Source organism: Heterodontus francisci, chromosome 27 (genome assembly GCF_036365525.1).
Source record: "Heterodontus francisci isolate sHetFra1 chromosome 27, sHetFra1.hap1, whole genome shotgun sequence".
Classification (NCBI taxonomy): domain Eukaryota; kingdom Metazoa; phylum Chordata; class Chondrichthyes; order Heterodontiformes; family Heterodontidae; genus Heterodontus; species Heterodontus francisci.
In genome coordinates this window covers 26189913-26205081 of record NC_090397.1, presented here as the reverse complement: position 1 = coordinate 26205081, position 15169 = coordinate 26189913, and the positions used below count along the sequence as shown (strand labels likewise).

The 15169-nt window shown below is 44.7% G+C and overlaps 1 protein-coding gene across 4 annotated transcripts in view; it reads left to right on the top strand.

Moving 5' to 3' along the window:
* Positions 1 to 15169, top strand: part of LOC137384711 (ATP-binding cassette sub-family D member 2-like) — a 132279-nt gene that overhangs the window by 58746 nt on the left and 58364 nt on the right. For all 4 annotated transcript variants that reach the window (XR_010977639.1, XM_068059019.1, XM_068059021.1 and 1 more), the window contains 2 exons: positions 1473 to 1597; positions 7481 to 7649. Coding sequence is in view for 3 of the 4 variants with exons in the window: in XM_068059019.1 (XP_067915120.1) it covers positions 1473 to 1597; positions 7481 to 7649 (294 nt within the window). In the remaining variant the exon portion in view is untranslated. The remainder of the gene's footprint in view (positions 1 to 1472; positions 1598 to 7480; positions 7650 to 15169) is intronic.

The window sequence follows — 15169 nt, the reverse complement described above, 5'->3', positions numbered from 1 at the left end:
AGTGAGGTGAGAATGACTGCCCTTGACTTCAAGGCAGCATTTGACCGAGCCCTAGCAAAGGTGAAAATTCTCCACTGGTTGGAGTCATACCTAGCACGAAGAAGATGGCTGTGGTTGTTGGAGGTCAATCATCTCAGTGCCAGGACATCTCTGCAGGAGTTCCTCAGGGTAGTGTTCCAGGCCCAACCATCTTCAGCTGCTTCATCAATGACCTTCCCTCCATCATAAGGTCAGAATTTGGAATGTTTGCTGATTGCACAATGTTCACCATTTGTGACTCCTCAGGTACTGAAGAAGCCCATGTGCATAAGCAGCAAGACCTGGACAATATCCAGGCTTGGGCTGATAAGTGGCAAGTAACATTCGCGCCACACAAGTGCCAAGCAATGACCATCTCAAACAAGAGAGAATCTAACCATCTCCCCTTGATGTTCAATGACATTACCATCACTGAATCCCCCACTATCAACATCCTGGGGGTCACCATTGACCAGAAACTGAACTGGACCAGCCACATAAATGTTGTGGCTACAAGTACAGGGCATAGGCTGGGAATTCTGTGGCAAGTAATTTGCCTCCCGATTTTCCAATATCTGTCCACCATCTGCAAGGCACAAGTCAGGCGTGTGATGGAATACTCTCCACTTGCCTGGATGTGTGCAGCTCCAACAAAATAAGAAGCTCCACACCATCCAGGCCAAAGCAGCCCACTTGATTGGCACCCCATCCAGAACCTTCAACATTCACTGCCTCCACCACTGACGCACAGTGGCAGCAGTATGTACCATCTACAAGATGCACTGCCGACAGCACCTTCCAAACCCACGACCTCTACCAACTAGAAGGACAAGGGCAGCAGATGGATCGGAACACCACCACCTGCAAATTCCCCTCCAAGTTACACACCATCCTGACTTGGAACTATATTGCTGTTCCTTCACTGTTGCTGGGTCAAAATCCTGGAACTCCCTTCCTAACAGTACAGTTGGTGTACCTACACCCTCAGGACTGCAGCTGTTCAAGAAAACAGCTCACCATCACCTTCTCAAGGACAATTAGGGATGGGCAATAAATGCTGGCATAGCCAGAGATGCTCACAATGCCTGAACTGATTAAAAAAAAAGTAAAATATCTGGGGATTACAGCTCACTATGCTGTAGAGCTGCAGAAAAAACTGGTGTGTTTTTGATGGGAAGCAAATCTTGTTCCTTAGTGTATATGAATTGAAAATTAATAAGTTGCAACAAATATCAAGAAACCACAAAAAGTAACGCATTAAAACAAATCCAGTGTTCTCTGCTTAAAACCAAATGGCTCATCCGACAGCCACATTGTCCTGCATTTAGATTCAACATACAATTGTAGTGCTACTATGTTCAATACCAGGGAAAATATATGTTCAGAACAGATATGATTAAAACAGCCTATCATGTTCCATGGAATATAACATAATATGTATTTTTTTTTTCAAGAGTCAGAAGATGGTCACAAGCAAGTAAGTTTGGTTAGTGAACGAACTGAAGCTTTCACCACTGCGCGCAATCTGTTGGCTGCTGGAGCTGATGCGATTGAAAGAATTATGTCTTCATACAAAGAGGTATTATGCACCACAAGAGCATGAATAAAGTTACAGTCTATTTTCACAATGAAGTACAGTTAATGTAGGTGGCTTTATTCATGATTTTTTTAAATACAGAAAACAGTAGTGCAGTCTACATAATTTTTAAATGGAACTTTAGTATGAAAAGCAGTGTTTCGAGGAGATCTAGTTTCTCCGGAACAAATGAGGGAAGTTCACTTTGCTGTTTTGTACAGTCCCCAATTGTACTGAAGCAATTCGTCTGATATACGCGATGGCTGGTAATGAAGATTTTTGTTAAACAGAGGGAATCCCATTGTAGTTTCATGGTCCTGTTTTTACATAAGTCTGCTAACTTGTAGGACAATTTGTTAAAAGAGAACGGAGGGAATCTTCATCCCCCATCTCTCTGCGTCCTGCTCTGTCTAAATGCTCCAGCAATGATCTATACTGGACACAGAGAGAAATAATGGTCTGGCAATTTTCACCTGTATTGCTTTAAAGCTGAATGGACTGAATTATACAGCTGTCTTATTGTCCAGTTTTGGATGAATAGAAATTTCCTCCAGTAAATGTTGGGAGGACTGAAGCCATTGTCTTTCAGCCTCCATTCTCTAGCTACTGACTTCATCCACCTCCCTGGCCCTGCCTGAGGCTAAATCAGACTATTCACAACCTTGGTGTCATTTGGCCCTGAGTTGAGTTTCCCACCCCATATCCTTTCCACCCCAAGACTGCCTACTTCCACCTCCATAACATCCCCTGTCTTTGCCACTGCCTCACCTCATCTGCTGAAACTCTATTTGTCTTTCCCTTTGTTATCTCTAGACTTTACTACTATAGTGCACTCTGACCAGCCTCCCACATTCTACTCTCCATAAACTTGAGATCATCCAAAACCCTGCTGCCCGTGTCTTAATTCGCATTGTCCTGCCTACCCACCTATGCTCACTGGCCTACATTGGATACCAGTCCAACAACCCTTGATTTTAAAATTCTCATCTTGGTTTTAAAATCTTCCATGGCCTCGCCCCTTCCTATCTCTGTCACCTCCTCCAGCCCTCCATGAGATCTCCATTCCACCAATTTTGGCCTCTTGAGCATCCCCAATTTTCTTCGCTTCACCATTGGCAGCTGTACTTTGAGCCGCTGAATCTGTAAGCTCTGGAATTCCCTCCCTAAACCTATCCACTGGTCTATCTCTTTTCTTCTTTAAGGTATTCCTTAAAACCTATCTTTTTGACCAGTCCTAATATGTCTTTATGTGGCTCGGTGTCAAATTTTGTTTATCACTTATTTGAAGCTCCTTGGGACGATTTACTATGTTAAAGGAACTATAAAAGCAAGTTGTTGTTTCACCTGAAGGCAGAGGGACTTGAATGACAGTTAATAAAAATTCAAAGAAATATGAAGAACTGTTTGAATTGCTCAAAATAGTCGTCATGTTTATTATAGTTTAAGCGACACCTTCCCTAATTTAAACCCGATGGTCATGGCAAATGATTAGCGCACTTTGCTTGTTATAGGCTGCTGTATGGGATAAGTGAGAATGGGGTAGGTGATGGGGACTGTACTTACAGCAGCATGAAAATTTTCACTCCTCCTATACTAGCCTCTGCAAACATACAAAAAGGATTGTGCGGGATCATCCAGTCCATCCAACCCACCTCATCCAAATACTGGCAAGCCATTTGCACCTTGGCCCACACCCCTAGTTCTGCAACCTGATAAGGGGAAAAAAAAGGCAAATTTAAAAAAAAAGGTAAATTCTATCAAACAAAGCTCCAAATAATCATGGTAATCCATAAATGCTACTTATCTCAAAGAACCCACAACATGCCTTTTAGAACTGGAAATGCCTGCCTCTCGCATAAACTTGTATAGCTCATTGCATGCTTCAGTAGTTTATTACAGGGACAAATATCCACTGTGAAAGAAACATTAACAAAAAATCTTTTCCTCAGGATTTTGTATGCATGACCACCAAGTCCAACCATTACTATACATCTTAAATAGCTTATCAAAATGCATAGTAGCTAATCCATTCATAATTTTAAACACTTTTTATCATACTTTCTCTAAGCCTTTGTTTCTCTAATGAAAATGGCTGCGTTTGCTGACAACACTACCACTAGGTGGCGCTGCAGTGGCACATGTGCCACTAAAACGTCACAGTCTGCAACTTCAGGCAGCTGCCAGGACTAAAGATGGCGCTGCTCAAATAATCACACTAAGGCAACCTAACCTAAACACATGGCAGCACACAATGGCGGGCCGGAGAGCGCGATCGAGACGGGGGTGGGGGGGGTGGGCGGAGCGGCCGGAGAGAGCAGCGAGGGGGGGAGCGGAGCGGCCGGAGAGTGCAGCGAGGGGGGGAGCGGAGCGGCCGGAGAGAGCAGCGAGGTGGGGGGTGGTGGGTGTGGAGCAGCCGAAAGAGCGGAGCGGACGGAAAGAGCAGTGAGGGGGTGTAGCAGTGGTGGGGGGGAGGGAGGGGGGTGGAGAGTGGAGCTTGACGCGTGGGTGAATACCCGTTAGCGTTGCATTGCTGTACGCGTAAAGCACGTGCATAGAGGCCGACCAGGCGCTTTGCCCGAAGATGCACACGTCACGCAATGACGTCATCAGCGCATGCGCTAACCAGTCCTGGAAAGTCGGAACGCAGCGCACGCGCAGAGAGCAGGAGACCGACTGCGCATGTGCGCGCCTTGGCGCAGCCTGATGACGTCAGTGGCCGGCTGCGTTGTCAGGAATCACTTTGAATGAAAATAGCCTTTACTGCTTGAGCTATTCTCACCTCTTAGAGCCCTAATACTGAGTATAATTTTGGTCACCCATCTTTCTTATGGATGTATTAAATGAATTAAGTGAGGCGTTGTGAAGGTTATTGGAATATTATTTATCACCTGTTTATATAAAGCACTTTTTTGTTCCAAAACTCCTAATCTTGAAAAGGAACTTTCACCAATATGCTGCGCTGTCAATAGGCTAATTGCCTTTTTCTCCACGAGGGCTCATCTTCTCAAGTCATCATTGCTGTGTTACTTTGATGCTTCCACAGAATCTCAGGTGTGCCTAATTTCTTTGACTTTCTATCCAGGATAGAAGACGATTATACCTCTGAGGAAAAAAATTCATTAATTGTGCATGGAATGCTCAGTACAGATTGCTTTTTAAAGACAAGCTGTGGTATCACTATTTAATTAGAACAATTAATGTAAATAGGGTTTTAATGTTTGTTCTGAGTTATTTACCTGGATGTTCACCATTTAATTAGAATTAGCAGTTTCCTGTCTAAAGTGTTGTATTCCTCCCGTGTTGCATTTACATAGCGCCTTGGGAGGTTTTACGAGATTAGGGGCTGAATTTTAAGGGAACGGAAGTGTGGGGGTACATACAATTGGGATGGGACACGTTGGACAGGAAGTCTGATATCGTGAGGTCCCATCCTGATTTTGTCCTTGGTGGCAAACATGGAGGTCTGGTGGCGACGCGGCAAGCAGGTGATTAAGATATTTTAGAGGCCAATTGAAAGCCGTTTTATGGTCTGGATTAAATTTTATAAATGGCCTATGGGTCTTGCGGTGCTCAGAGGCTTGCCTGTTTTAAGGAGGCGACATGGAGGCAGGTGAGCATGGCTGCCTGCTAAGGGGAGACCATTGGGAGGGCAACCATCGAGGGCCTGGCAAGGTTTCGAAGGGAGGGCTGTGCGTATAATGCATTAAGAGTGAGGAGAAGGTTGGTTGAGCTGCAGGGGTCCATTAAAAGGAGGGCAATGGGCAAGTGATACCAGAGCAAATATCACAACTGGGGGCAACGAAAGGGGGCTGCTGGCAGGAAAGAACTGGTTTTCAGGGACAGGCCATCTATCATAGGCCTCGTTTATTCAGGCTTCGGGAACCCCATTGAAGATGAGCTGCAGCAGAGTGGGAGGGAGGGCCAGGCATCTGCAGCGGCACCGCAACGATCTGCGATCCCACAGGAGGGTCAGCAGCGGCCTCTAGACCCTGGAGAAGGGTGTAGGATAGAGAGAGGGAGCTGCTGCTTGCAGAAGGAGGTACCCGTCAGACAGGGTCTGCAGGTCAAGGCTCAACTACCTGCATATGTCTGAGAGGCAGTGCCAACGAAGACTCTGCCTCTCCAGGGAGTCTGCTATAGACCTGTGTGCTTTGGTGTAGGATGATCTGCGCGCTAGGGGACTTGGTGGGAATCCAATACTAGTGGCCCTGAAGGTCACCATGGTACTGACGTCTACGTCACTGGATCGTTCCAGGGATTCACAGGGGACCTGTGTGGGATCTCACAGTCAACGGCCCATTGGTGCATCAAGGAGGTCACCAATGCCCTTTTCAGGAGGGCTGGGTTCTATGTGCGCTTCTGTACAGATCCCAGCTCTCAAGGTGAGGGGTGAGGGGACCATCGCGTTTGGGGTTATTGTTGGATTCCCCCAGGTGCAGGGTATCATCAATTGCACAGATTTTGCCAATCAAGACTCTGGAACACCAGCCAGCGGCCTTCATCAATGCTCCCTCAATGTACAGCTGGTCTGAAACCATTGTAAACTGATCCTGAGGTTTGCATACGCTTCCTGGGAACTTGCCACAATGCCTGCATTTTGAGGCCGTCCCAGGTCCCTGAACTTTTCCTGCCTTTTGCGTGCCTTCAGGGATCGATCCTTGGATACCAGGGCTACCCACTGAGGACATGGCTACTGATGCCTGTGAGGAGCCCACGCACAGATGCAGAGAAGAGATGCAGCACTTGCAGTGGGACAGTCTGAGCTATAATTGAGCAGGCCATTGGTTTGCTCAAGATAAGATTCAGGTGCCTAGATCAGCCTTGTGGAGCCCTTCACTATGCCCCGGCGAGGGTCTCACATAGTGTGGTAATCTGTGCACTGCACAACCTGGACCTGCAGAGGGGGGAGCCCATGAGTAATGAGGAAAGTGAGGAGTGGAATGTCTCCTCGGGTGATGAGGATGTGAAGCGGGAAAATTGTTAAGCCAGGCCAGATGAAGGACACTAAGGGCAACAGGAGAGTGGTCATGAGGTACACGCAATGCAGGCTTGTGATGCCCTTATACATTCTCGTTTCCTTTGATCCTTACTGCCACTTGTACCTTAACCAATAAAAACTAATGTTTATGCAGCCATGTTGTCACCTTCATTCCTTAAGGATGCATTGGCTATTGAACGTTTGCGCAGAGCCGATCTGGTGAGGTTTCAGACTTGACCCCTCATACCATGTTGTATTGCCTCCAGCCTCGATCTTTTCTTGAGCACTGGTGGAGGATGCAGTAGCACGAGGTGCTGCTGAACCCTCTGAGGCTCCTGCCTCCCCCTCAGTGGTGGCGGGCTCTCTGATTTGGCACCATTTGACCTGCATGAGAGAACAGAGACATGTAAGGATCAAGGGCCTTCCCTCACACCATTGCACACGCCCTACGATGTAGGCACCTGAGAGCACCAGATTCCTGATGAGCAGCATAGCGACCTTATTCACAGTCTTGGGAAGGTGCCCCTGCCTCTCTCCGATGCTCCGGCCATCTTGTGAACCAGCTAGCTCCATGGCCCCCTTCTCCATATGCAGAATGGGCAGCCCACTGTTGGTCTCAACATGAAAATTGTGGCTGAGAAATTTGTTCACGGCACTGATTCCCCAGGGGCTGTGAGGGCTATGCAGACAGTGGCCGGTGGTGGTGCTGCCTGCCCCTAGGGAGTTGACATAAGTCTGCATAATGCTGCTAGAGGTGGCACTATGCAAATGAATTTCTTCCCCTGTGAATCCAGAAACAAAGAACACAGGGTTCAGTAAATCATAAGCTGTATTTAAAAAGTTTACAATTTTATATCTAAATCAGAAAGTAGCAATGTTGATTCTTTTCTCTTTTTTTAATTTGGTAGATCACTGAATTGGCAGGCTACACAGCTCGAGTACACAACTTGTTTTCTGTTTTTGATGAAGTTCAGAGGGGGATATATAAGAGGTCCACAATCAATCAGGAAATTGAAACTGACTGCAACAAAGTAACTAAACATGGATTACACAGTGAAGGTCCTTTGGAACAAAAAGGTAATCAATTGTAAATGACCATAACGTTCAAATAAAACATTAGATTTTAGTTCTGTTAGTAATTTAAAATCTGCAAATATTAGAATTCAAATATGTAACTCTTAAATGGTCTTTGATAATCGGGATGTATTTTCTGCAACTGTTACTCATAGTTTGCTGTTCAATGACGACTTGGAATTTTGGCTCTGCTGCCTCCAGTACATGTCTCAGTATTCAGCTAGCTCCAGTGAACTAATCTCTGTGACTGCTGGCACAACATCTGGGGAATGAGCCCAAACATTGTTCTGACCCCACATCCCCACCGGAGTTGTGCATGCACACATACAACATTACAGCTCCACATGCATCTAGTGGAGTCGATGGCATGAAGCATGTTTCCTCCCTGTTGCCAGCCGTTTTCTATCAGCTTGCTGGAGAAGGTCAGGAAATCGGGGATGGTGGGGAGAGGATGTCAGGGCTGGAGAGAAAGGAGATCACTTACTGGAATTGCTCCCACATCCACTATCCCCTTCCCAGCCCTACTTCCTCCTGTGTTTGCCCTGGAATAAACTCCCTCCCAATTCACTTACAACTGCACTTTCAAAATCCCAACTGTCCAGCCTTTGGCAAGCCATTCACCACGACATTTCACAGCTACTGATCTGCTCAACCACACCTTCACCTCCACCTTTGGTGCCCTCGTCCCCATTAAAACTAATACTGCCTCTAACCTTGGCCCTTTCCCCCTGATACAACCCCCATCTTCGCTCCCTTAAGTACAAGGGATGGGAACTTGAACCAAGATGGTGAACAACTGATTTAGCCATTCATTCTCAAATCTAACAGGATCACATAAAGCACTATCAAGTCCTGCTCTCATCTGTCAAAACTACTAACTATTCCAGGATCATCTTGGAATGCATAGGTAATCTCCGGCTTCATTTCTTTACTGCAAACTGTCGTCTTAAACTCCTCTTCTCTGTCTCTTCCATCATCACCTCTAACAACAAGTGCAAGGAGCTCACTGACTTCACTAAGATTGAGACCATCCGATAAGCTGCCTCTGCCGCTTCTCTGTCTTCTCCTAGTCCACCGGACCAAATTTCCTCTACAGCCCTAACCTTACTTGCATTTTTGTCTAGTTTCTCTCCTGTTTCCCCTCATGCTGTCTCTGAGCTTATCTTGTCCATGAGATCCATCTCCTGCTCACTTGAGCCTTTTCCCACTAAACTGCTGACCACCCAACTTCTCTTTCAGGCTCTCATATTAACTGATATTGTTAATGGTACACTCTCCGAAACTGTTCGGTTCCTTCAAATCTGCTGTTGTCATCTCCTCAAAAAGCATGTGCGGGACTACACGGGGACTTTTAAGTTGTTGCGCAGTCACACAACTGCTCAGCTTAGAATGGAACATTTCCCTTGACCCCTCTATCCTTACATGCTGCTGCCCATCTTCAAATTCCCTTTCCTCTCCAAAGTCCATGAACATGCAATCACCTCCCATATCTGTGCCCATCTTTTCCGGACTCCATCTTCATTTTCAATCCCCAGTTAGGTTTCCGCCCCACCACAGTCCCGAAATGGCTATTAAAGTCACAAATGGCATTCTATGTGAGAATGACAAAAGTAAACTGTCCTTCCTTGTCCTTCTCAACCTGCCTGCATTCTTTGACACGGCTGGCCAATCCCATCCTCCTCCACCATTGTCCAGCTGGGTGGGACCGCTCTCCCCTGGTTTAATTCTTATCTATCTAATCATAGCCAGAGAATCACCAGCAATGGCTTCTCTTCCTACCTCCACACCATTACCTCTGGTGACATCCAAGGATCTATCCTTGGCCTCCTCCTATTTCTCATTTGCATGCTGCCCCACGATGACATCATCTGAAAACACAGCATTAGTTTCCATATGTATGCTGATGATATCTAGCTCTAACTCTTCACTGTCTCTAAATTGTCAGACTGTGTCTAGTACTGGATGAACAGAAATGGCCTCCAACTAAATATCGGGAAAACCGAAGCCATTGTCCCCGTCACAAATGCTTTTCTCTAGCCATCGACTCCATCCCTCTCCCTGGCAACTGTCTGAAGCTGAACCTGACTGTTCACAACTTCTGTGTTGTGCTTGACCATATAATGAGCTTCAGACTGCATATCCTCGCTATCACTAACATTACTTATTTCCACCTCCGTAACATTGTCCGATTCCACCCCTATCTCTGCTTAGCTGCTGTTGAAATCCTCATCCATGTCTTTTCTTATCTCTATTCCAACTCTATACCCTTCATAACGTGAGATCATCCAAAACTCTCCTACCTGTGTCCTAACGTGCACCAAGACTCGTTTACCCTGTGCTGTCTGACCTACATTTGCTTCTGGTTAAGCAAAGTCTTGATTTTAAAATTCTCATCCTTGTTTTCAAATCCCTCCATGACCCTACCCCTCCCTATCTCTAATCTCCTCTAGCCCTACAACCCTCCGAGATTTTTGTGCTCCTCCTCTTCCGCATCCCCGGTTTTATTCACTTCCCAATAGTGGCTGTGCCTTCAGCTGCCAAGGCCCTTCACTCTGGAATTCCCTCCCTAATCTTCTGCCTCTCTTCCTCTCTCTGCTTCTTTAAGGTACCCTTTAAAACTTATGTCTTTGACCAAATTTGTGGTCACCTATCCTAATATGCTCTTATTTGGTTTGCATGTTAAATTTTGTTTGATAATGCTCCTATGAAGTACCTTGGGATGTTTTACTACCTTTTAAAGGCGCCACATAAATGCACATTGTTGTTAGAGGGGGAGAGAGGAGATCAGGGAGGAGGGATAGATACACGAGATTGGTGGGGGAAGGGTGTGAATTGGTGGAGATAGCGAGAGAACATCAGTGGCGGGGGGGGGAAAGAAAATCCAGAGTATGGTCAGAGGAGTGGGTTGGGAGTGGAGCACAGAACGATGGAGGGAGATATTATGATCCAGTTCTAAAGGGAGTGTTGAGACCTGAATCATGTTGATTTCTTGGAAATTCTGATGCATGTGCAACAAGCAATATCATTGGACTAGACAAAATCCAGAAGGCTGACAATTTCACTGCTCACTTTGTAATGTAGAAGGTTACCCTCCACCACCACACCTTCTATCCAATAAGCCTGTTAACAATCCGTCACCCACACAGAATGCCACATCAGTCACCGTTCAGCTCTCCACCAGAATGTTTAGTTTGATGGAGCAGTTAACAATGGTGTGGGTATTTCCAGTTTTTGATCGACCCGTGATGTCATCCTGCATATGAACCAAGCCACTCGATGATATTCTCAGCATCATCTTACTAATCTATGAGTTTTACTCATGATGTCACTTACAATGATGTCACCCTCATCCGCTCTCGTTGAATGAAATGCACCTCACTAAGCCACCCTTGCAGCTCAAGTAAAGTAGTCAATGCTGTGGATTTGTCAAATTTAAATTCAGGAAAACAGCTACAGCACCCTCCATGATCTTGCATGATGCCATGCTCTTTCATGGGCTCACATTTTTTGGAGGGGCTCATGAGTCAACTCGAAGTTAGCATTGGTGAACAGCTCAGCTATGTGCAGCTGTTGCCTGATGGCACTAATGCTGATTTCTACTCTCACTCTTCCGATTCGAAACAAGATCTTGCAGATGCTGGAAATCTGATATTAAAAGCTAGAAATAATTAGAAAATTAGGCAGCATTCTGATGAAACATTAACTTTGCTTCCCTCTCCAGATGCTGCCTGACTTGCTGAGTATTTCAGTATTTTATGTTATTTCACTCAGCTGTTGATTGGGAGGGAGTTGACAATCAGGCTGTACATGGCTGTGTTATAGTTATCTTGCAGGTAGATGCGATTATCATGGCTGCACTGAAGCAGCTTGGTTCAGTGAATGACAAGCTCTGATACCTATGTCTTCTGCCCATTAACTGGGATGTTTGCTGTGTCCAGTGCACTGGTCCACTTCCCTGCTACATGTGGAGTGAACCAATGGAAATAATCTTCCACTGTTTTTAAAAAAAAATAAAGGGGAGATGGATAAACCCTATAATTACAGGCTAGTCAGCCTAAAGTCAGTGGTGGGGAAACTTTGAGCCAATAATCTGGGACAAAATTATTTGGCATTTGGAAAAGTATGGACTAATAATTGAAAGTCAGCGCAGATGTGTTAAAGACAAATTGTGTTTGATTATTTTAATTGAGTTCTTTGATAAAGTAATGGAGAGGATTGATGATGGTAATGCGGTTGATGTATATATGGACTTTCAAAAGGCGTTTGATAAAATACCACATGACGTGTTAGCAAGATTAAAGAGCTGCTTGGATACAAAATTGGCTAAAGGGCAGGAAGCAGAGAGTAGTGGTGAACAGTTGTTTTCAGACTAATGAGTGTGCAGTGGTGTCCCTTAGGGGTCAGTGTTGGCCATTGCTCTTGAGATATATTAATAACTGAGACTTAGTTTGCCAATGATAAAATTCTGAAATGTAGGAAACAGTGAGGAGGATTGTAGTAGGTTTCAGGAGGTGAAATGGGCAGACTCATTGTAGATGATATTTAATGCAGGAAAATGTGAAGTGATGCAGTTTGGTAGGAAGAATGAGGAAAGGTGACATAAACTAAACGGTACAATTTTGAAGGGCGTGCAAGAACAGAGACCTGGGGTATACATACACAAGTCTTTGAAGGTGGCAGGCCAAGTATAAAAAGTTGTTCAAAAGGCTTACAGGATCTTTGGCTTTATAAATAGAAGCATACAGTACAAAAGCAAGGGAGTTACGCTCAACCTTTATAAAACACTAGTTAAAACCCAGCTGGAGTATTATGACCAATTCTGATCACCACACTTTAGAATGTCAAGGCCTTAGAGACAGTGTAGAGGAGACTTACTATAATGGTACCAGGGATGGAAGACTTCAGTTACGTGGAGAGACTAGAGAAATTGGGGCTGTTCTAATTAGAGCAGAGAAGGTTAAGGGCAGAATTGGTAAAGTTATGGAAAATCTTGAAGATTTTGACAAAGTAAATAAGGAGAAACTGTTTCCCATGGCAGAAAGCCAGTAACCAGAGGGCACAGATTTAAGGCAATTTGCAAAAGGACCTGAGGTGACATGAGGAAAAAAATGTTACGCAGTGAATAATGATGATCTGAAAAAAGGGTGTTGGAAACAAATTCAGTAGCAATTTTAGAAAGGGAATTGGATAAATAATTGAAGGGGAAGTATTTGCTGGACTACGGAGGAAGAGCAAGGAAGTGGGTCTAACTGTATATTGCTCTTGCAGAGAGCTAGCACAAGCATGAAGGAGTGAATGGTCTGTGCTACATCATTCTGTGATTCTGTGTGATCTAACGAGCGACCACTGTAGTCACACTGAGGGCACCCTCTCATGTTGTGTGGCACATGCTAAATGGATAGATTCAGAACAGATCTAGCAGCTCAAATCTGGGCATCTGTGAGGCACTTTGGACCAGCAGCAGCAGACTTGCATTCCAATCTGTAACTTCACGGCCCAGAATATCCCTCGCTACCATTACCGTCAAGCCAGGCAACCTAGTCTAATGAGTATGGAAGAGTATGCCAGATTTTTTGTTTTATTTGTTCGTGGGACATGGGCCTTGCTGGCCAGGCCAGCATTTATTGCCCATCCCTAGTTGCCCTTGAGAAAGTGGTGGTGAGCTGCCTTCTCGAACTGCTGCAGTCATTGGGGCAGAGGCACACCAATAGTGTTGCTAGGAAGGGAGTTCCAGAATTTTAACCCAGCGATAGCGAAGGAGCAGTGATACAGTTACAAGTCAGAATGGTGTGTGGCTTGGAGGGGAACTTGCAGGTGGTGGTATTCCCATGCACCTGCCGCCCTTGTCCTCCTCGTTGGTAGAGGTCACGGGTTTTGAAGGGGCTGTCAAAAAAGCCTTGGTACGTTGCTACAGTGCACCTTGTAGTTGGTACACACTGCTGCCACTGTGCGTCGGTGGTGGAGGGAGTGAATGTTGAAGTTGGTGGATGGGGTGCCAATCCAATGGGCTGCTTTGTCCTGGATGGTGTGGAGCTTTTTGAGTGTTGTTGGAGCTGCACCCATCCAGGCAAGTGGGGAGTATTCCATCACACTCCTGACTTGTGTCTTGTAGATGGTGGACAGGCACTGGGAAGTCAGGAGGTGAGTTACTCGCTGCAGACCTGCTCTTGTAGCCACAGCATTTATGTGGCTGGTCTAGTTCAGTTTCTGGTTAATGAGACTGGGAATTGAAAACTTTAACCTTGTACAGACTGATGACATAGAATAATTTACGAACCATTTCCTTTTCAGAGAAATTATTGAATCCTCATAAGTATATAAGGTTACTAACTTGCTGAACAACATTTCCTTTGAACAAAAATTCTATAGATTCGTCATTAAAAAATGAATCTTTTTTGGAGGTCTTATTTGTACAGTTAGTGGATCTCTGGTGCTGTTTCTTATTGGGAATTGGAGAATGCAGAACGTATTGGTACGATTTTAAGCAGCAATGCTTTTTTTTTATTGCAAAAAGAACAATGTTGGATAATGATGTCTTATTCACTTAGCTAGATCCAAAAGATTTCACAATTTCTGGTGTTGAGATGGGAGATTTGAGCAATTGTAAAACCACTGGAAGCAAATGTCATCATTCTGTTAGTATTTAGTGAAACATATTGTAATGATTTGGAGGTGGATGTCTAGAAAATTGAAGCTTCAGTTTTTTTGTTGTTGAAATATTAGCATATACAGGGCTTACCCCTGCCCTGATCTCCCTCCATATAATATGTAAACTGAAGACAGCTTTGCCCCCAGTATTCAATTGCAGTGTAGATTCGTATCCAAAATTTGCAAGATGACAAGGCGCCCAGCCCTAAAGCAGCAAATATCGTTTAACAGATAAACATGAAGAGATGCATTTTGGGAAAAAGAACAGAGCTTATTAAATTTTCAATGTAATCGAGGAACAGTGATAGATTACAAACTGATCTTTAAAAGTGGGAGTGTCATTGAAAGCTGACATAATAAGGACAAATTGGATCTTTGGTGGGGGGGGGGGGATTTTATATATATAGAAGAATTTAATACAAAAGCAAGGAAATTGTGAGGAATCTGTAGAAGGCTTTGGTTAGGTAGTATTTGTAATACTGTGCACAGTTTTGGGCACCACATCATATATGCCTTTATCAGAGCCATGGAAAGGGGAGAATGTAGATTCGCAATTATGATGCGAGTGAATAAAAACATAGCTACGGTGGGAGGTATTTTGAAAACGAGAAGGGCCATAAGCACTGGAGAGAAGGAGGTAGAGGAATTGTAGTAGTGTTCACAAAAGTATGAAATGTTTAAGAAAATAGTGAAAGATTATTTAATTGGTTGGTAAATTGGTAACCAGGGGGCAGCAAATTGAATTAGTACTGGAAGAACAAAGGGGTATTAATTAGCAGGATTTTTTTTTTCAAGTAAGGAATTTTATGGCTATGAAATACTTCACTACATTGGGCTTTGAAGCCAAGTCAAGCATGATCAATGACCTTTCATCA